Here is a 23,413-nt window from a genome sequence, read left to right as displayed (position 1 = left end):
CTAAACTTTCCAACCATATATAGAACGTCCAAAACGGAGTCCGTATGCGTTCTGGGCATCCAAATCACTGTAGGCTGCTCCTGGACACCGAGGTGGACTCGAAGTCGACTTGGCTTGGGCCTCCAACTCGAGTTGTATGTCCTTGCTGGTCCTCCACGCCTCCAAGCCTCTCTCCATGCATCTCCTGGTCCTCTCCTTTGTTCCTAATCAAAATATAATCATTGAATAGCAATCTATTCTTAAAATCATAAAATGAATTGGTTAGGAACGATCTCACCTCTAAATGCAATTGTCGTGCGCGAGCTCTAGTGATTGGACCTTGAATGTCCAGCGGAGTATCATGTGCATCCGGAGAGGTGATGTCCTCATCAGAACCGAATGCCCAAAAACACTCCCAAACATGTTCTAGTGCATATTTAGGAAGGGGGCTCGATATGATTGGCCCACTGCCCACGACGCTTGGTGGATTCAACCGAGTTTTGGTGGCCATTGACAAGTTTACCAAGTGGATCGAGGTGAAGCTAGTCACCTGCCCCAAAGCAGACAGAGTACTTGACTTCCTCGATGAGCTTGTTCATTGCTACGAAATCACCAATAGCATAATCATAGACCTAGGTTCACACTTCAATAACCATGTGTTTGGGGAATACTACGAGAACAGTGGAATCATCATCTGGTACGTCTCCATCGCTCATCCACGAGCCAACGGCCAAGTTGAGTGCACCGACGGGATTGTGCTAGACACTCTCAAAAAAGGCTGCACGATATCTCCAACACCAAGGGAGGCATGTGGCTCAAGGAGCTATCCAATGTACTCTGGGGGCTATGTACCCAGCCATGCAAGCCTACAGGGAAATCGCTCTACTTCCTCATCAACGGATCTGAAGCCATGCTGCCTGCTGATATCATGTGGAAATTCCCAACAGTCGAGCAGTATGAGGAAGGCACAGCAGAGGAAACAAGGTGTCTAGACATTAACAACCTTGAAGAAGCTCGTTGCGCAGCACTCGTCCAGTCCTCAAGATATCTCGAAGGCCTTCACACCTACCATGACCGAAACATCAAAGAACGATCGTTGAGCAGAGGCAACATGGTCCTTCGTTGGATCCAGGACACTAAGGGGCTACACAAGCTCAACTCACCTTGCCTTTCATCATCTCCAAAGTCACTGGACCTGGATCATATCAACTACAACACCCCTCTGGTGAAGACATCAATAACTCATGGAACATCAAGCAATTTTGTCGATTTTATCCTTAATTTAGACTTACATATTCATGTAATTGGACATCGGTCCTAGTTGTAGATTTACAATTCAATAAAGCATTCATATCCTCATCAAAATTGGACTACTTAATTCTAGCTTATCGCAGCTTGCAAAAGCAAGTTCGCATTACTCCTAATAAGCTATTCAGCTCCTTGTGCAAAATCACCCAATATGGCTTGTAATAACAAGTCTGCAAAATTCTAATGAGTTATTCAATTCACTAGACAAAATTGTCCAATTTTAGCTTGCAAACTAAGTCTGCAGTAATTTTAATGAGTTAGTTAACTCATTAGACAAATTTGTCCCTTGGCGGCTTGCAAAAAATAAGCCATCAGTATCTCAGGAGTTAATTAACTACTAAAGTGGCTATTAACCAGACAAATCTGTCTAGTTGCGGCTTGTAATAACAAGTTTGTAGTTCCAGGCTTTCCAGAGCATAACATCAATACAACTCAAGAAAGTTGTAAAGATAGGCTCTAGTCATCGAAACCCTGAAGAGACTACTCACCCAGTAATCTACTATCCAGATAGCTCGAGTACTCACGCTCCACAAAAGGACACGCGTCCTAAGTACTCTACAATGTGCATCTGATGAGGCTCAAAAAAGAAGCCTTGTGCGCAGACACTCACATTAATCGTACGAGTAATGATCAAGATTAATTGTGAGAGGCACTAAAAATAACAAGTCGCAAAGCAAGAAAATAATTGCATAAAAACTTTAATATATTACAAGCATTGACAATTGTTCATTATAATACTAATGTTTGATTACAATGCAAAAATTACTCAAGGTCTAGTCGTTCGGCCTCCTCTTCAACAATTGGGGCCATCTCCTGCATATATTGTTGAAGGGATTCATCAGTGCAGTTGTCTGGCACGCCCTCAACAACGGGTGCTGAATTGGCTTTCAGGTAGAATGACTTCACAAAGCTCAACACCTGCTGGGAGATCGACTTGGCCATCTTCTGGATATAGCTGGACAACATGTCTAGCACGTCCTTGAGTATTTCTGACAAAGGACGCGGCTCCACACCTTCAACTAGAGGTTCTATCATGTCCGCAATAGGCTGGGCAGCTTCGCAAATTTTCCTCAAAGTAAACAAAGTACCTTCTGTCGGTGTTTAGACCGGGCAACCTATCAGGGGGTACACGAGGTAGTGTTTTGTGCGTGGAGCTTGCCAAAGACCAGGAACTCAAAGGTGAACTAGAACACACGATTTAGACAGGTTCGGGCCGATTATGTCGCGTAATATCCTATGTCTTATGTGTTGGTTGGATTGTATTGATTGATGATTGTTTAGAGGGGATCCTTGCCTCACCTTATATTGCCAGGGGTAGGGTTACAGGTCAGTTGATGTATAAGAGTACTAGTCGGATTTCATTAGAGAGTCCTACTGTAATTGCTATGAGTAGTTTCCTAATCCTCGACTAATCCTTATCCGCCATGTAGATCCCACTGTCCTGCACCGTAGTCTCCATGCTTGACACGTCTTGGTGTACAGCCCCGTATCTAGGACTGTCCAAGCCTCCCGTTTGGCCCATAGATGTATGGCCGACAAGCCCCTGAGTACTTTTTAGCCAAATGCAGCATTTTCGAGTATTTTTGTAGACATCTCCGACTACCTTGTAGTACTCTTTTGAGTACTCCATTGGATTGAGTCTTCAAATATGCTCGAGTACTACCATGCAGCTAGAAGGTGCTCAAACCTCATTTAACTTAGTCTTGAATCTTGAATCCTATATGGAAGTGTGATGAAAATCGCACTCCAAATGGAGTTGCCCCCGGGCCTTAGGTTGAATCGAAGAATCATGCTGAGGGTCAATCTTGTAATTTCACATCTGTTTCCTCTTAAAACCTAGAGAAAAAACTTTTGTCCAATGGGCACGTGGCACACAGCCCCTGAACCGTTACACCACTAGTTTGGGTACAAGGGTCAACCACGGGTCCAATGTGACCGTTCAACTTCTTATCTCTTCCGGAAAAATTGGTAACCATTCTGGCAACAACTGGTGGCTTAAAAAATGAAATATTCCTTGTCTCGCCGCTTAGTTACGTATGCCGCGGTTATAAATAACGGAGGAATCTTATCCCTTTTGTTTCACCCGAGCTAGTGCACGCGAGCCATCCATCTTCTCACTATTTCCCTAGCACTGCCCCGAGAACTGTTGCCCTAGCGCTGCCACTTGACATCCCTGAGCGCCGCCACCCCCATTGTGTAGCCATCCACCTGATGCGCTAGAAGACCATCAGAGCAATGGCGCCCAAGAAAGCATCCTCGAGCAAGGCAGCGTAGTCAAAGAAGCGCAAGGCTGCTAAGAAGGAGAAGGAGGTCCAGCTGCCGTGGCCCAAGTACGGGAAGATCGATCGGATGCCGCCACCAAATCATGCCATGGCCTGGAAGCCATCCACCTTGAAGGAGGCAGACATCTAGGTAATGGTGCGTGCCAATATGCTCTAGGAGAAGGAATTCGCAGATTGGAGGGAAACAAGAGGAAATCTGTGGCCTTTTGAGAGGTAATCGAACAAGACAGTGATCTCCGCGCACTTCATTGAGCGCGGGCTTGCTCTACCGTTGTCCGAGTTCTTTAGGGGGTTGTTGAGGTATGACAATATGGAACTAGTCCACCTCAACCCCAACTCTATTTTGCATGTTGCCATCTTCATGCACCTCTGCGAGGCCTTCCTATGCATTCTGCGAGGAAGTTCTTCAGAGTGAAGCCCCAACCCCGGATGGACCCCACATTAGTAGTCAGAGGGGCGGGGATCCAGTTGCGGGAACAGTTCAAGAGCCAATACATCAAGTACGATCTCATAGTTCCCATTTTGGATGGAAGCAACAGTGGTTCTACATTGGAATTCGTGAGCCCTGTGTTCCCAGGGCCAATGGCTTCCAGTGTGGAACAACCATAGGCTAGACAAGCTGAGTAGTTCTGATGGCTTTCAGCTACCGGATTTGGTTAAGAAGATCACCTAGCTCAAGAAGGATGGCCTGACCGGCATCGGTGTAGCCTTCATCTTCATGTGGAGGCATGTCCAGCCCCTGTAGCTGCGTTGCATAGCAGGGTACGACTACTCGGGTCCCAACGACTTGTCGCGGATGACGTCAGAGGAGTTTTCCCCTGAAGAGGTGATGGTGCATCTGAAGCATTTCTTCAAGCGCGTCAATGGTATCCCGACGATTTTGCGAGAGCACTGTGCCGCAAACCCGCCAAATCCTATAAGTACCCATAGCCTGCAGCCCCCGAGTACTAGTGTTGGTATCTGTCAATGTTACTGACTAGTCTTTTGTTTTGCAGGATGAATTGATCTTGGATGTCTCCAAGCCTCTTCCACCTAGTGCTGATGTCACGTGTTGTATGCAGCCTCTTGAGGCTATGCAGAGGGCCCTTGAGAAGGAGGAGGAGAAGGAGGAAGAAGGGGAGTCACAAGACTGGTCGTCCTTCAACAGCTCTGATTTAGAGTTTGCTGAAAAATACGTTGTCAAGCACCAGCTTTCTGACAAGGTGGGGTCATCTTCTTGAATGTTCGAGTGTGCAGCGAAAGACGTCCAGGATGTTGAAGTGGCACCACCCCCGAAGAAGGCGCGTATCGCCGCCGCCAAAAGGGCAGCTAAGAAGTTGTCGGCCGATGAAGTCCCACCTTAGGTAACAAGATCCTCAGGATTGAGTACCCATACGTTGTTTTGCTTTTATTACCAAAATCTGACTTTGACATTGCTGATGTGCAGGTGGTCGAGAAGGAGACAGAGGTGGAAGAACCGACTACTCTAGTTCTACAGCGGCGGAGGCTGCCGACTATAGAGGAAATCCTAGCTATAGAGGAAATCCCAATGCCAAGTACTCAACGAGAGCAGACAAAGGCTAAGGCTAGCAAGGATCCGACTGTGATCCAGCGAGCCACGCCAAAGAGGCCGTCACCTACCGTTAAGGCTCTGCGTCTAGGAACTTGGCCCTCCATCAAGATAAGGAGGTCCACCCAGTAAGTATCCGTGTACAGATGCAACTTGATCTCACCGAGTAGTATTGCTGAGTAATATGTTGCAATGCTTGTCTTGTTGTAGGAGATCTACTAGCGTGTAAGCTGAGGGCCTGAGTACTAAGTCTGGTGTTGATGGTAGTAGCCGCTCAGCCTAGGAAGTCATCCTGGAGTCTAGTGCTGATTGCAGTAGCCGCTCAGCCCCCGAGCCCGCCTTGGAGCCCGCTGGAGGTTTTGGGAATTATCCAAGGTCTAATGAATAATTCCAAGATATAGAGGAATAATATATTAATTATTTAGAAATGGATTTGTAAATAATTAAAGGATGGAATGGTTGGAATCTAAAAGAATTTCTAGGGAATTACTAATGGATTTCCTAGAGTTCTAAATGGGTGGCATGATGGCTAGACTAGGTAGATATGTGAGGTTTGGATCGGGCAGCATAACGGTTGGGTTTTATCGATATCTAAGGTTTGAGTTGGGTAGCATAACGACTGGGTTTTATCAATATCTAAGGTTTTAGTTGGACAACACAACGACTAGGTTTTGGAATAGATCCTAGGAATAATTTGGGTGCTGGGTGCTGAGTGGAGTTTAAGTATAGGAAACTTGTACGACAAGCTCGGCTTTGACCCTACGGTGGGTGGTGCTAGCCAAGTTTCCTTATCCTAGGATAGGGGTGGAACTTGAGAGTTTGTGGCTTGGATGGGCATAGAAATAGGCTTAGGTGGCACTAAGATATTTTTTGGGAATTTCCTAGGATTTTTTTGGAAGAGAAACGACCAATAAGCGAATTTTGGTGTTCATAGAAAAGGGGTTTTTCTATTATGTGTGGGCTAGATATTTTGGAAAAGGGTTCATATGAGATGATCAATGGGAAAAAATACATGGATATGTTTGGAATATTTTGTAATATTTTTGGGGAAATTTGGATAATTTGTGGAAATGTGGAAGGGCTTGAAATGGAATTTGGTGTGCACTTACCCAGGTGGCCTTAGCGTTTTTAGGCGTCGAGGCCGGCACTGCTAGGGCACCATAGGTGTTGCTGTGCAGAGCACCAGAATCTCATCGGAATGGTGGTTCCGGTCGCCACTAGCCCTATGGCTACCACCAGCGGAGAGGGGAGGAGTAGGGGAACACATTCGTGGTGTTGTGGTGTTGGGAGAGGGGAGGGAGGAGGCGCGGCACCTAGGCGACAGGGCACAGCCTGCCTTGGGCTTGTAAGGCTCCAGTGGGTGGGGGTGAGGTGCTATTTATAGAGCGGAGGAGGCCGGGGAGGGTGCCACGACATTGGGGAGGACGATAAGGGCGGCCGCTGCAGTGGTGGTGAAGAAAAGGGAGAGGGGGATGCTTTGACCGGAGCGGGTAAGGCTAGCTACGGTTGAGGCAGTGTAGGTGGCGCGCATGCGTGCACGTGGCTTGGTCTAGCGGCAGGGATAGGGGAGGAGAGGGGGAACGGATACCTTGGGGGCCAAGGACGGGCAAGGGGCTGCACAGCGGCCGGCAGAGATAAGGTGGCAGTGGCATTAATGGTCGGCGGTAAGGTGGAGTCGGCGGGGAGGGGCAGAGGAGGTGACAGGCTTGGGGGTGAAGGTAGCAAGGGGAGCTGAACTTGCGAGGTGGCGTGGCGAAGGGAGGCCGGAGCGACGGTGACGCACGGTGGTGGTGCTACCATGGTGCTGGGTGGTGGCGGAGGCGGGGGAATGCCTTGCCGCCAATGGCGGTGCTGCCATGGTGCGGCAGCGTGTGGGAGCAGGCCGAGCCGACGCACGCTGGGCTGGCACGTGCGGTGGGCCGAGCGAGCTAGGCCGGAGGCGAGCTGGGCTGGAGAGTAGGGAACAAATGGCCCAGGTGAAGGAGGGCCGGAGGCGGAGTGAGCTAGGCTAGAACGGGAGATCAGCCGAATCAGTGGTTGTCGGCCTGGTTAGTGAATAGGTGGTTTAGATTATTTGTTTAAGGGGTTTTTTAATAGGTTTTTTATTCAAATTTGAATACGGTTCAAATTTGAATAGAGCTATACCCAGATTTAGATACAGGGATGGAATCTTTTGGAGATTTTGGGATCTAGAGTTATTGGGATAGGGTTTAGGGGTTCGAGCTAATTCTCATATGGTGTTTGAATATTAAATCTAGGATTTTTGAAATGGAAGATGTTTCGAGTGGGTTTAGATGTTTTTGATAAAGACAAGATCGAGGTATTGTATATTATATTTGAATAATATTCAACAGAGTATGACATAGGATTTGAGTAGGGTTAATATTCGAATAAAATTCAAATATTAATTCTAAGGGTTTTAAAAGAAAGGTTTATGGATGGCGAGAAAAGATTGTCGAGAAATTCCTAGAGCAATCAAAAGCAACACACATACTTAGATTCCATGCAAGATTTATTTGTAAAATTGGTTTTGAATATTCGGGAGAAGAGAGGATGTGTTTAGTTTAAAGAAAAATTTTAAAAGGTCAGTATTTTTAAATGCTGTAAAAATACAACATGTTTCATCCTCAAGCACACTGGCGCATGAACTTCAATGGATATCTCAATAGGCTAAGTTAAAACACGCAAATAAATCTGTATTGTCCTATCAATAAGTAGATGTATCGTTTTCTATTTCAGAATTGCATGTAACTCCTACAAAGCATGTACATGCTAACGTAGCCACTGCAAACATCACTAATTGACTATTACACTGGAATGCTTATCATTTTGACCACGGGCTTGATTCACCTTCTGAATTCAAGATTGAAGAAACTGCACGCTCATTATCACAGCTGACTGCTTGCTCTGCATCTGGTTTACTTACATCATCACTGGCGATGACACCTCCAATCGCAATATGACCAGCTTGCTCCGTGCTTGTACACACAGAAAGGCATTTTCAATTAGAGCATCATCCAAGTAAAATGTGATGAACAAAACATTTTCAATAGCCAAGCGTACTAAATTCAATTCACCAATATTTTTAAGAATCAACTTGGTGTTCTTTCACCTTATTTGTTGAATCTAACTGTCTAGTGGAGTACAAACTCTCAGCACCATAGTTATCTTCATTAATGGAAATTTCGGTGTGCCATACCCCCGCTGACATTCCCTACCACATTGACGCGTCCATGATGTAGCACTCCAGTGCTTGCTCGCATGAGCCATTTAGCATATCTTAGTAGGTCATTATTGCAGGGACTCCTCTTTACCACGAATATAAGTGAAACCAAAACAAACTGGTCAATGCTCCAGGAACACAAAACAAAATGGTCCCATCACTTTAATCACGCACCATGTTGGTTAGAAGTTTGGAAATAGAAAAACGAATGTACCATAAAAAGGTAGCAAGATCTAAATCGTGTCAGGACTTGCGTCAAAATGAATTGCAAAACCTTCAGACATCGAATAATCTAGGACCACTAGACCCGTAGCAGAATAATCGCACAAAGGCCAAATTACCATTTGCATCGCGGACTGGGTTGGACCCGCCGCGCACTGCATCGACGTCGGCCGCGCTCAACCATTTTGGATGGAGCTTCTAAGGGTGTGGTGTATTTGGTTACTTGTATCATTTAGTTTAGTATGAAATAGTTTAAAATAACGATGATTTTTTTATTTGAGTGAATTGGATCAGCCTATTTAGAATGAAGTCATCTCACTTAATATATTCCTAGCAAAATGCCCGTGTGTTACTATGGTAAAAGATCAGATGTGTTTTCCAAACTAATAATATTTTTTATTTTCATCGCTAAATTTATGTCTACACGTTTAATAGAAAACCAAAAGAATTTTTATTTAATTATTTCCTTCAACTCAAATACCCATTAAATTAAAATATTTTTTTATTCAAGCAAAAGAGTTAAATCAGCCTCTGATGACCACCGACGGGGGATCTTTAGTCTCGATAGGTAATATCAACTGGAACTAAAGAACCCCTTTAGTCCCGGTTGTAAAGGCTAGTGGCCCTTGGAAATCTGGTGGGGTGTTTTGTCACGATTGGTTGTTTCAACCAGGACTAAAGGGGGCCACTGGCCTAGACAACCCCCCAACCCACACACACAATGCGCGCGCCCTACTTTCTCTCCTCCCTCTCCTTAATTCCAACTCCCACAGACCTCCTCTCCTCCTCCCTCTCTCTCTCCTCCCTCTCCTTCTCCTCCGTGGATACGGCCAGCCCCCCCTCCCTCTCCACAGGCTCCTCCTCCCTCTCCCCTAGCCGAGGCGGGCTGCGCGGCCGGGGCCGAGGCCGGGGAGTGCGGGTAGCTGGGCCAGGGTGGCATGGGAGCTCTTCCCTCTAGGCCCCACCTCCTCTCCTCCCTCTCTCTCTCCCCTCCCTCTCCTCTCCTCCACTGGATCCAGTCGGCCCCTCTTCCCTCTTGCCAGGCTCCTCCTCCCTCTCCCTCGACCATGGCGGCTCGGGCGTGGCCTAGGCCGGGAAGGCGGCTCGACCGCGGCCAGGCGGGGTGGCGCAGCCGTGGCAGGCAGGCGGGTGGCCGGGGTCGAGGTGGAGCGGCGCGGGCGGCCGGGGCCGAGGCAGCGCGGCTGGGAATATATATAAGTTCTATTTTACCAATTATTTTCCTATACTAAATTTCCTATCAAGAAAATAAATATTGCAAAAATTTTAAAATTACGATAAAATCATTGTTTAGTTATTTTTTAATCACACCCTGAAATCTAAAAATTTCAGGGCGTGACATTAGCCGCCATGTTGAAAGCTAACGTGACCTTAAACCAAAGGAAAGGAAAAGAAAAACATAAACTCGGGAGAAAAGCGGAAGCGTTGTGATAGAGCGTTCCTCTTCCAGCCTTACTATACTTCCCTTGCCTACCATTCAAACAAAAACCGAAGAGAAGCCACACGCAAGCGCACAAGGCACAAGCACGAGTCCACTGTCGATCCACACCCCCGCGAGCTCGTCACCTCGTCCCCACCTCCATTTTGTCCCCAAGCAAGTGGCAGTAGCAGGCCTCCCCGCCCACACAGATGGCTCTGAGCGGCCGGGGCCAGGTCGGAGCGGCGCGGGAGCTCCTCCCTTCGGCCCCCACCTCCTCTCCTCCCTCTTTCTCTTGCTCCTCCCTCTCCTTCTCCTTCGCCGGATCTGGCCGGCCCCACTCCCTCTCCGTGGGCTCCTCCTCCCTCTCCCCTGGCCGAGGCGAGTAGCGAGCGCAGGCTGGACGGCGCAGGGAAGGTGGCTCGGGCAGCCGAGGACGAGGCCGAGCGGCGGGGCTGGGGTCGGGGAGGCAGCTTTGGCGCGACCAGGTGGGGTGGCGCGGCCGTGGCAGGCGGGCGGGCAGTGCGGACGGCCGGGGCAGTGTGGGCGGCCGGGGCCGAGGCGGCGCAGGCGGGGTGGCGCGGGAGCCCTCTGACAAGTGGGTCTAGGATAAACAAAATTTTTTTGGCAGAAACCTTATTTATTTTAGTATTAGGTAGAGATTCTACTAGTAAAATTTATCATATTTATCATATGATACAAGGAAATTAGTTGAACCCACCATTCAAAATCATCAGTACATGTATCAAAGGGTGCTCCCGTGCGTGCAGGTGAAGTCGTGCTCCCGTCCATGTCGTGGAGGTTGGAGTCGGAGGGGATGTGCGGTGGGCTGTGGTGGAAGAATCCGATGCAAAAGTGGGACCAGCTGTACCAAAGTGCCTCGCAGCGTGCCTGACTTCCTAGAATCGGCATGGCGATGCAGGCACACGAACTCACCATCTGGGCCCGCTGTGAAAAGTGGTGGGACCAACTCCATACCTACCGATCAAGCTGCGCGATTTGTTGGAGCACCATCAGCGGGCGCAAACTTCCCTGCGCCAGCTGGCACCGGTGGGAAATCCACACTCGCGAAGAGGCATGTGTGGTGGACTCGGCTTTAAACTCCTCACGCGGCATCGGCAGCAACAAGGGCGCGCTATCCATTGACCGGCCACCGTTTCCCGCCCAACGAAACCATCTCCGATTGTCCATGGCCGCCACCGCGTCGTCCACGCTGCTGCAGGGGAGCAAATTCTCTAGCGCGCGCTGTGTCCCGAGAACCGCCGGCCACCAGCGTATTCCAAGTGGCGTAGGGAGGAAATCGGCGCTTTCTTCTGGCTGCCTCCGCACCGGGAGCGAGCGGAGAGCGGCGGTTATCTGCGCGGCGGCGGCGAGCGACGGGGGTGCACCGGCCTCCGCCCTGCCGGCGGCGCTGCTGTTTGACTGCGACGGCGTGCTGGTGGACACGGAGAAGGATGGCCACCGCATCTCTTTCAACGAGACCTTCGCTGAGGTCGGGCACCCTGCTCCTCTTATTTTAATTTTCTCAGGTTATTTTGCTCCTAATCGGTTCACAAAATCAATGGGTTAGGACAGATTTCTGCTGTAACAGAGCACTAATAATTGACTAATAGCCATCCCAAGTAATCAGATCATCTCCATAATTTGTTGAATGAATAGTCATTTTGGTACTCAAGCTGGACCTGGATCGTCTTCTTTCAACAATGCAGTTTCGTGTTGCTTAGTTCCCGTATCTGCTATCAACTATGGTCGGAGGTTGACAATCTCATTGCTACGAAGCTACTTTTGATTTTGTGCAGATATCCCTTTGCTCCAAAATTGACATCTAATGCAGCATTCACTGTCTTAGATCGTAAGCATAATGAATTAAACATCATAAAAGCTACCGGTAGCTATTCGATATAAACTTTGGAATATGCTTACATGCTTAAAATTGCGCATGCTTAATACATTTACTTAATTAGAAACAAAGTTTGGTATAGAAACTGTTCAAATATTACTTGAGTATTGTGTGCCCTGAATTGGATAAAAAGAATGATATGGCCAACGAAAGAACTCTTAACTTGAACCCATAAACTGGTGCATTATTGAATATAATGGTTTCTACTTGGAGCATTTGTTATTCTCTTGCTTAGGATTCGTACCTTATAACCTGTTAAAATGGATCAACCAGAACATTTGGAAAATAAATTGTAATCATTTGTCTAGTTGTAAAGTGTTGTGGACTCTTTCATTGGGAAGGTGTAGAGCAGGAGGAAAAAGGCGCCAAAAACAGCTAGTGGTTGATTAGGTACTGAGTTGTTAGCTGGGCAACTAGTTTGTTAGGCTCAGAATAGAGATAAGATAAGTTAGTTGAGATTTGTTAGTGGCCGGCACTCATATAAGCCGAGCCACAGTAGGAGTTAGGCAAGCAGAAGTAGGATCAATTGTTCACAGCCTCCTAGGAAGGGCGAACTAGTTCTACTGTTGTGCCATTGTTATCAATAAAGCTCTAGCTTCTAGTGCCTATCATCTGGTATCAAATGGGACCTTCCTTGGCCCCTGTTTTGCTGCCACCACCGCGCCCACCCCCCCTCCTTCCCTGCACACCGCTAAACCCACTGCTCCACCGCCACCAGGGTGATGATCTGAAGCACACCCTGGACACCATCCTCGCTGAGCTATCCGCCATCAAGTCCGAGATGTCCACCATCAAGGGCGACCAGAGCTGCCTCAACATGGCGGTCAGCCGCTTGCAGTCGGAGCACCACTCCTCCGGCGGCTCCCACAGCGGTCCTGCCCCGCCACCTCTGCCGCCGTGTGAGCATGCCAAGCACAAGCTCCACTTTTCTCGCTATGATGGTAGCACGGACCCAATCCTTTGGCTCCACAAGGCAGAGCAGTTCTTCCGCGCCGACTGCACCCCGGACGACGAGCGGGTGTGGCTAGCATCCTTCTACATGGAGGGCGCAGCCCAGGATTGGTACTATCGCCTGGAGCAGAACCATGGCATGCCCACCTGGCCAGAGTTCGTCGACAAGGTGCAACGGGCGTTTGGTCCCCCAATGCGCAGCAATTCGCTCGGCGCCGTTATGCAGCTGTGCCGCACCGGGATTGTGGAGGAGTACAAGGCGCAATTTCTGCCCCTGCTCGCCCGCTGCCGCACTCTTCCAGAGCAAAATCAGATTGATCTCTTCACCGGCGGCCTCCGCAATGCGCTACAGACTGACGTCGAGCTTCAACACCCGGCCACCCTTGACGACATGATGGGGCTCGCCAGGGCCTTCGAGCGCCGCTTGCAGCTGGACCACGACGATGTTGGTGCCACAGCCCGCACTTTGCCCCGCGCCACCCCTCCAGTTCGGTCACGCCCGTTCCACACCCTGGCTGCCCCCCAGACACCGCCGCCAGCCGCCAAGACAGTGCTATCCACTCCGGCGGCACCAACGAAGACCGCTCCGCCTGCAGGCGCGTGTTTCAAGCACCTTATGCCGCTGGAGATGGCCCAGCGTTGGGCGGAGGGCCTCTGCTTCAACTGCCTCGAGAAATTCTCCCGGGATCACAACTGCACGATGAAGGAGCTATACCTGATGGAGCTCGATGAGGACGCTCCGCTCCCAAGCGCTACGGAGCCGGAGACGGATTCCTCCGACGACCTCGAGATCTCTCTCCACACCCTGACCGGCATCAAGATGGTGAACACTATGCACCTAGCCACCTCCATCGCTGGCACCTCCCTTTAGGCCCTCGTGGATTTAGGATCCACGTACTCCTTCATCGCCACGGCCATAGCACGCCGCCTCGCCCTCCAGCCTACTCCACGCCCCGGCCTAGCCGTGGTGGTTGCTAACAGGGATCGCGTCTAGTGCGCCGGCGTCTCTGCCACCGTGCGTGTCACCATCGGCCACGAGGGATTCGTCATCGACCTCTTCGTCCTCCCTCTCACTGACTACAAGCTAGTGCTGAGCTGCCACTGGCTCAAGTCTTTTAGCCCTATCCTTTGGGATTTTGAGCGCCATACCATGGCATTCTGGTGCCAGAACCGTCGCGTCCGGTGAAGGGGTGTCACAACGTCCAAGGCTCCGGCGCTCAATGCCGTCGAGCACCTAGATCTTCTCCAACTGCTCCTTGTCGAGTTTAGTGACGTCTTCACCATGCTGTCCTCACTACCGCCGGTGCGGTCCTGTGATCACCGCATTCTGAGATGCTGCAACAGGGCCTCATCCGCCCCAGCACTTCGGCGTTCTCGTCCCCGATCCTCCTCGTGCACAAGAAGGATGGCTCTTGGCGATTCTACGTTGACTATTGCACCCTTAATGCCAAGACGGTGCATGACATGTTCCCCATCCCCGTTGTCGACGAACTGCTGGACGAGCTCAACGGCACTACCTACTTCACCAAGCTGGACCTTCGCAGCAGCTATCACCAGGTCCGGATGCACATTGTAACATTCACAAGATGACGTTCTGGACTCATCACAACCACTTTGAGTTCATGGTCATGGCTTTGGCTTGACGAACGCCCCGGCGACATTCCAGTCACTCATGAACGAGGTCCTGTGCTCCTTCCTGCGTCGCTTCGTGCTCGTGTTCTTCTACGACATTCTAATCTACAGCACCTCCCTCGCTGAGCACCTGCAACATGTCCGGGCCGTACTGTCCACTCTGCGCGCCCACAGCCTGTTCCTCAAGTGCTCCAAGTGCTTGTTCGCAGAGCGTCGGGTGGAGTACCTGGGGCACTTCATCTCCAAGGATGGTGTGGCCATGGACCCAGCCAAGATCGAAGTAGTCCAGGGATGGCCGACGCCACGGACTGTCTGTGCTCTGCGTGGCTTCCTTAGCCTCACGCGCTACTATCACCGCTTCATCCACAACTACGATGTCATTGTGGCGCCCTTGACAGCCCTCCTTAAGCGGGAGGCCTTCTGTTGGACCGACGCCGCCACCACCGCCTTCAACGCCCTCAAGTCGGCCCTGACTTCTGGTCTTGTTCTCCAGTTTCCTGAGTTCATGGCATCATTCTTCATCGACTGCGACGCTTCAGGCTCCGGCTTCGGCGCCATCCTCCACCAGGGCGCGGGGCCGATTGCCTTCTTCACTCGCGTCGTGGCTCCACAACATGCCAAATTGGCAGCCTATGAGCGCGAGCTCATTTGCTTGGTCAAGGCCATGCATCATTGGTGGCCGTATGTCTGGGCACGACCATTCACCGTCCACACCGACCACTTCGCCCTGAAGTTCCTGCTGGACCAGCGCCTCTCCACCATTCCCCAGCACACTTGGGTCAGCAAACTGTTCGAGTATGACTTCACGGTGGAATATAAACCAGGATGCCAGAACGTGGCCGCGGATGCCTTGTCACGACGTGAGGAGGACGCTGCAGCGCTGTCTGCTTGCGCCCTCTCCCGTCTGGACTTCGAGCTGTTCAACGAGTTTCGCTGGGAGGCTGAGTCGCTGCCTGAGACCGTCGCCAAGCGCTAGGAGATCAACCAGGGCCTTGCGGGGGCCATTTGGTCTGTCGTCGACGGGTTCGTCATGCACAAGGGCCGCATCTTCGTCCCTAACTCCTCGGCGTTCTAGCCACAGCTCTTGCACACGGCACGCGGCGCTGATCATGAGGGCATTTAGAAGACACTCCACCGTCTGCGTGCCTCCTTCTATAGCCCCCAGGCCAGCAGATGCGTCCGCGACTTCGTGCGGGGCTGCACCGTCTGCCAGCGGAACAAGACGGAGCACTTACATCTAGCTGGCCTGCTGTAGCCGCTGGATGTTCCTCACACAGTATGGGTTGACATCGCAATGGATTTTGTTGAGGGTTTTCCCAAGGTGGGTGGCAAATCAGTGGTCCTCACGGTGGTGGATAGATTCTCCAAGTACACGCACTTCATCGCCCTCAACCACCCTTACAGCGCCACTTCGGTTGCCCAGGCATTCTTCGATTAGATTGTGCGCTTCCATGGCATGCCGTGCTCCATTGTCAGCGATAGGGATCCTGTCTTCACCAGCACATTCTGGACTGAGCTGTTTCGTTTTTCGGGTGTCACCTTATGCCTCAGCTCCGCTTTCCACCCGCAAACTGATGGTCTCCAAAGTCACTAACAGGGTGTTGGGTGTCTATCTTCGTTGCCTTGCTGGCGATCGCCCGCGGAGTTTGCTGAAGTGGCTGCCATGGACAGAATTCTGCTATAACACCTCCTACCAGACAGCCCTCAAGGCCACACCGTTTGAGGTGATTTATGGCAGGCCGCCCCCTACTTTGGCCGCTTATCAGCTTGGGCTATCATGGGTGGCCTCCCTGGACAAGCAACTTGTCGAGAGGGATGTGTTCTTGGCTGCTGTTCGGGAGCAGCTCCTTTAGGTGCAGGGTATTATGAAGCAGTAGCATGATGCAACACATCGGGATGTCACGTTTGCTGTGGGTGACTGGGTTTGGCTTCATCTTCACCAGCGCGTGGCGTCATTCATCAAGTCTGCCTAGAATGCCAAGCTAGCTCCTCGCTACTACGGGCCCTTTCAGGTGAAGCGCATTGGCTCTGTCGCCTATCGTCTCTAGCTTCCCGCCAAGGTGCGCATCCACAATGTGTTTCCATGTGGTGTTCTTGAAGCAGTTTCACAGTGAGGCCGCGGTTGACATTGTTCCCCTTCCCACCGTTGCGCATGGCTATGCTATTCCTGAACCTGCTAAAGTTCAGAGTGCTCGTCTTAACCGTGGTGTCTGGGAGGTCCTTGTGCATTGGCTGAGTCAGAGTGCTGCGGATTCTACTTGGGAGCAGTTAGAAGAATTTAAGTCTACTTATCCAGATTTTCAGCTCAAGGACGAGCTGTTTCAAAAGGAGGGGTGAAGTGTTGTGGACTCTTTCATTGGAAGGTGTACAGCAGGAGGAAAAAGGTGCCAGAAACAGCTAGTGGCTGATTAGGCTGGTAAGTAGTTTGTTAGGCTCAGGATAGAGATAAGATGAGTTAGTTGAGATTTGTTAGTGGCCGGCACTCATATAAGCCGAGCCATAGTAGGAGTTAGGCAAGCAGAAGTAGAATTAATTGAACAGAGCCTGCTAGGGAGGGCGAAATAGTTCTACTGTTGTGCCATTGTTATCAATAAAGCCCCAGCTTCTAGTGCCTATCATAAAGTTGTTTCATGTGATCATTCGTATCGTTGGAAAAAACGAGAATGCATATTCTTATTGATCCATAAATCATAGAAATGCCAGCATAGGAAACTAAACCTACCAATTCTTGATGTCTGTTGAAGTTTGACTGATCAATAGGTTGTTGATATTTACAGAGGGAATTAGGTTTCAGCTGGGACGTTGAATTGTATGGAGAATTGCTCAAGATAGGTGGAGGGAAGGAAAGGTCAATCAGTTTACTTAACTTGAATTATGATTGTTCATTTACCTTTTGCAATTATCCTCACTACTATTCCTTTATAAAGATTTTTTTCCCAAGATAGGTGGTGGAAAGGAATTGAGATTGAGGACTTTCATTAAGAAATTATGGAGATAGCACTCTATTTTGCTGTGAAATTTGTCATTTATGCCCATCTATGTGATCTGCTGTAGGAACTTTGATCTGGTTATCAGGTGCAACTGTAACAAAAGAATAGTGTAATTACGCTTATGCAAAATTCATTCTACAATCAGTACATTACCTTGAATGTGAAAAATTATAAATTTAAACTTTCTACATGAGACATGCATCCAATTACAAATGTATCTTTTTTCCTCTGTATGGTTTACTTTAATTCCTCAATAATTAAATTTTATTTTATTCCATTTTTTATTCACATGTCAACTGGCAGGCTGTATTGGAACATATTATTGATGTAATCATTCCATGGTTTGGACAATTGGATGGTCATTTTCCATCTCGGGTGAAAACTTAATAAAATATGTCTATGGGCTATTCAAATCATGTATTTTTTAACGACAAAAGGAGATGTAGCTGATTCAGTATTGAATGTTATGAAGCATGTCCACCAACAAAATATATTCTCACCTCATATCCAAAATTTTGCATCCTAATTTCTTTTTGTACTTCTACATTAGGAGTCACTATAGAAACATCAACAAACACAAAACATTATTTTCACCTTTTGTTGTTGTTGAGGTAAGTAATATAATCAACTGTAATTGAGGTTAGAAATTTGGTTTGCTGTCAAAAAGAAAAGTAAGTTGAAAAAGATAAGTATTCAAATAGGATATAGGAAGATTGGTTGGTGATGATCTCATGAAACAATTATTAGTGTTTTAAGGATAACTGGATTTCAAGTAAAAGAATAATTTATTTTAATTCTACTGAAAAATCTGAGCTTTCCAAATTTTAAATATTTATTTTCAGGATGACAGCTTACTTCAACAAAACAGGATGGCCAGCCAAGGCACCAAAAACTGATGAAGAGAGAAAGGAGTTTATTGCTTCTCTTCACAAGAGGAAAACAGAACTATTCATGGCCCTAATTGAGAAGAAGTTGCTTCCTCTCCGTCCAGGTGTTCAAAGGTATTTCCAGCAACCTGATGACTTTAGCAACTTAATTACAGGTTAAATGAACCCATAAGTTGTGATGTTGGGAAATATGCTCTCTTGCTTCTTGAAGACAAGTGATATGAAGTGACGCTGTACAAGATAATAAAAGATGTCACACAAAATAGATTAATGTTGCATGTAAACCACGAAATTGATGTACTTCAACATCTCAAGTACTACTAAACAGTAAATCTTCATTTGGCATTGTGGTGACTTTCAAAACTGCTTATTTATTTCTAGGTCGGTTGCAGTTGTTAGTTTGAGGCATGTTTTTTTGGATCCGTAACAACAAAAAATCCCTCTAGAGTTGTAAATATTCCTCTAATCAACAAGATAAAGAACACATCTTCACAACACATCAATCCACACACAGACCCAAAACGAGGTTCTTTTTGTCGTAGCAAAAAGAAAAATAAAAGGTGCAAACCATTGTCGTGTGATTCAAGGTAAATGTACTTTGGAAAACTAAATATATCTATGAACATGATAATATAATATTGTAATATGGTATCTAATTATATTTTGAAAGTATGCAGGGGAATGGGAATGTATCTAATTGTATTTTGAATGTATTGTGAACTTCGCATCCCTTTTGTTGACGCCCATATTATGTGCATTAGATGTAGACACACTTGTCCAAAACAAAAAAGGGATTCCATTGAGAGAAAGACATGCCAACAAAATGCAAATGTGAATCACCTAGCTTCATGAAAATGAAAAGTAAAGCTAAGCTAGATTAATTGTCAACTTTACAGGTTAATCGATGAAGCATTAGGAAAGGGAATTAAAGTTGCAGTGTGCAGTACGTCAAATGAGAAAGCTGTAAGTAACCCAGCATTTCCCACCTTGAAGTGCTTTTGCAGAAGATATGTTGGTTAGGAGATACAACAGATATCTACCATTCTTTTAAAGTAGTCAACAAATATCTACCATATCAAGGCGAATAATTTCTTTCAGTTTTGAGCAAGATATGCGCATATATTCTTCTGTCATGCAGAAACTACTGGTCTGTGAAATGCTGAAAATTTTGTTTGATCACTTAATAGGACATCAACTGAAGTAACAAAATTAAAATTCAAATACCACCAATTCTTGATGTAAGGAAAGCATTAACTGGATGGTTAGAAATTTGAGAGAAATAAGTATATCTCATCGCCATACCACTCTAATATTAATTCAGCAGAATTATAAGCTGTTTGTTGATGCTCAGATGCGCTGGCGCATGAGCACGTTATGTGCAATGAGGGCTTAGGGCTTGCCCGAAAGGGATCTCATTTGGTCAAGCAAAATTTTAGGTTGCCCTAGCATAGCTAGGACGTTCTCACTCACCGTTGAGATGAAGGAAGAACAGAAAACCTGGGGTTTGGAGGGGAATTTAGGATAGTGAGATAACGTAATAGAGATGTATTTTTGATCGATTGGATACCTCAACCAACCATGTCCCTTCATATTTATAGGATGGGGAAGTCTTGTCTTATCTAGAGTCCGAATGAATACATCACGGAATGCATATTGACTTAATTTTCTAGCTGGTGGAATCTCTTGATCTCCATAACTCTCTTATCTAGACTCCAAATTGGACGATTCATATCTGCACTTTGATTTTCTCCGTGACAGTTTTACTACGAGCGGTCTCCAAAATGTAATTTGATACCAACACAAAACTACGATGCTGGTTTCAGGAAACCGGCCTCGATTTTCCCAAACTGCCTAGTATCTCTAGTTTTGGTCGTCAATAGTTAACACTGTCGTGAAAGGACCTCTAGCCTAGTGGTTAGAGCACCTGAGTATCATCCAGCAAACTTAGATTCGACTTCCCGTGGGAGCGAATTAAATAGGTCTGGAATTAAAATATATATAAAAAAGGTTGGGGCTTCCCCTACTAACACCAAAAAACAGTTGACACTGTCACTATTGTTTCAAACACCCAAGTCCCAAGATCTACTCTTGACAACTGTTGAAGCACCTTAAACCGAACTAGACTGCTTCTAGCCCTTTCTTCAACTTTCTCCTAGATCTTGACTGGACATGAGCCAAAAGTTACATATAGAATCAAAAATCAATTTTATAAGCTTATAAGTCATCTTGTGAATTGTTTTTATTTATTGCAGGTTTCAGCAATAGTATCATGCTTATTGGGGCCTGATAAAGCAGAAAAGATTACCATATTTGCTGGAGATGTGGTTCCTCGCAAAAAACCTGATCCAGTAAGTTTGATTTTTCAATCTGGTAAACAATATTCATCTTTCCCTATTAAGTTATTTACTTGAAGAAATGTTTTCCAAAATGTAAATAGACATTGTTGACATGCTGCCAGGAAAGGCCCGTTGTGTGGTACTGTTAATGCGCATAAGCTTATTTAGGGTGTTATCTTGCAACCTTCTCTTATCTCCTAGGTGGGATAAGGGTAAGGGGCTTTGCCTTGCATAGTTGCATGAGGCTCTTTCCCTTTTCTCTCTTTTTGATACAAAGATATACAGCTCTGTTCGAGAAAAACAATAGTTTGTGTATAACATTTGTGTCACAAAATTCATTGTATATTAGAGCTTATGTATTTTTTGGTGGGTCTTTGCAGGCAATCTACATATTAGCGGCAACTACACTTGGAGTTGATCCATCTAGGTACTGACACAATATCTTTGAACAATTTATATAAATTTTATCTATTATTTTCACAGATACATGCAAAGAATAGAGGTAATTTCTGTATTTTAGATTAATTACAGTTAACTTGATTTAATAAAGTTGTGCACCAGTGCACACTGCATATTTTAACATACTATAGTACTTTTAAATGTATCCGGCATTTTGTCATCTTTGATGTGTTTTTTCTATATATATCATTTTATACCATTTTGCTAATCATTTTTATTCCATATGCAGTTGTGTTGTTGTTGAAGACAGTAATATAGGACTTGCAGCGGCGAAAGCTGCCGGCATGAAGTGTATTGTAACAAAAAGCGGGTACAAATTTCTTCCTAGGAACACTTATACACATTTTTATTACTTAATGGAAATTGGTAGGAATTTCTTAGTGAAGGTGTTCATCTATTGTATGTAAAGGATTTTAATGAGCGAAAATTCAAATTTCACATAGCCTTTCTGTATTTTACGCCATATGTGCTATTTAGAGCTATCTTTTGCACTTTATTCATATAAGTCTACCATTATTCTGTTCTAAACGAACTGGCATGAGATTCTGCCGGTTTCTATTGATAAAGAAGGAAGACTTTACAAGTGATAGAGTGCCAAAATAAAGAAGAAAAAGGCCTTGCTATTGATCCACATGAATACCTAATGTGGCACATTTAAGCATCACTCTGATTGACAATTGAATTAATGTTATCCACAAGTCACATTATTTACACAATCTTCAATTTTTTGTATTTACCCTAAATTATCATTTCGTTACTTCTATGCATTCTTCGTAGTAGAGTAGAGTAATTCTTTTCAGCTACACTGCAGACGAACTTTGTTTTCTAACAAGATGTACCATAAATATTCTTTTCAGCTACACTGCAGAAGAGGACTTTGCGACAGCAGACGCCGTGTTCGATTGCATAGGAGACCCACCAGAAGTACGCTTTGATTTGAATTTCTGCACGGACCTACTCCAGGAACAATATGTAAGCTAAAGGAAGGACACATTTAATCAATAAGTATTAATTGTTTGTAAAGGAACAAATATAAAAACAAACAACAATGCGTTATACATGTAACTGTTAAAATTGCATGTTTATTCAATCCTCACTGCTCTCACTTGGATAGCTGATCCATCATGACTGACTGCCATGTTCGGTTAGTTCCCTTTTCCTACCCTATAGAAATTGGCAATTCCTCCAAGATTTAGCCACGATTTGGTTCAACTCCAAATTAGTATACACCCTAAAATTTTGCCATGGCATAAGCCATATCGTTTTGCCAATCGTTTTCTATGTGACCAAATTGGCCATCTTGGAATGGGCTTTGCTACATGGAAATGCTCTTTTCAATAAGGAAAGTTTTATTCGTTTTGAAGAATATTAAATCGAATTGAAAAAAGAACAATTGAAAACACTCCCAATCTCTACATAGCAGGATGTACACAGCCTAAAAAAAAGAAAGGGATGTTCCAAATATGCTAATGACAAGCAATATAATCCTGGCCAATACATGTGGCTGGGTAGAAAACCCTGGCCAATACATGTGGCTGGGTAGCCAATCATTGTAATTTTGAAGTTTGAGATACAAGTTTGACTCAAAATAAAACTAAACTACCTATATTTTTGAATGGAAGAAGTATTATATTTATATGGCATAACAACTTTGAAAAAAGTGACATGCATCATTATATGTTGGCAATGCATTCATATGAACTCTAGATAGAGGCGGATAGGAATGACCTACCAATCCATTGATCTATCAAGGCGGTTAATGTTGTCATAATCTTGCCCTGAGTATCGAGGTCTTGGAACTTCCCAAGTTCGATTAGATTGAGTAGAATAAAATTATGTCGAATTTTTATATTGACCTAACATGCTCCTCCTTTTCACTATATTTGTTTATACGAGTAGAGGGTGGAAATACTGCAATAACTACATTCTTGATATCCTTCTAAAGCCATGGGCAAACATAGTGGAACAAAGGGCGTAATGTCTTTAAGATTTAACAAATTATTTTAGAATTTAATATTCCTCTCTGATCACAAATATTAGTGGTTTTAGATTTATTCTAAGTCAAGTCTTTTTAAACTTTAACCATCAATAACTTCAATTCCAAATAGTTTTACAATGTAAAGATGATGCAATAGATTATCATAAATGTAATTTCATTATATAATTTTTTTGGGAAAGTAGAGAATGCCATTGGCAAACCAAGATTATATAGTTAAAATAAACTAGGGGCAACTCTCGTCTGGCTTGCTCACCTCACCAT

At 46.1% G+C, this 23,413-nt stretch overlaps 1 protein-coding gene across 1 annotated transcript; it reads left to right on the top strand.

Moving 5' to 3' along the window:
* The first annotated feature begins 11,050 nt into the window (after window positions 1–11,050).
* LOC101781692 (CBBY-like protein) lies at window positions 11,051–22,258 on the top strand. The gene is made up of 8 exons (XM_004979160.3): window positions 11,051–11,490; window positions 17,259–17,329; window positions 18,314–18,472; window positions 19,255–19,321; window positions 20,611–20,706; window positions 21,075–21,121; window positions 21,383–21,463; window positions 22,011–22,258. Exons 1-8 carry the CDS (start codon window positions 11,188–11,190, stop codon window positions 22,132–22,134), a joined length of 948 nt encoding a protein of 315 aa, XP_004979217.1. The 5' UTR covers window positions 11,051–11,187; the 3' UTR covers window positions 22,135–22,258.
* Window positions 22,259–23,413: the final 1,155 nt, after the last annotated feature.

Source organism: Setaria italica, chromosome VIII (assembly GCF_000263155.2).
Source record: "Setaria italica strain Yugu1 chromosome VIII, Setaria_italica_v2.0, whole genome shotgun sequence".
Lineage (NCBI taxonomy): Eukaryota > Viridiplantae > Streptophyta > Magnoliopsida > Poales > Poaceae > Setaria > Setaria italica.
Note: the sequence above shows the minus strand (reverse complement) of the source record. Positions and strands in the feature narration are given on the sequence as shown.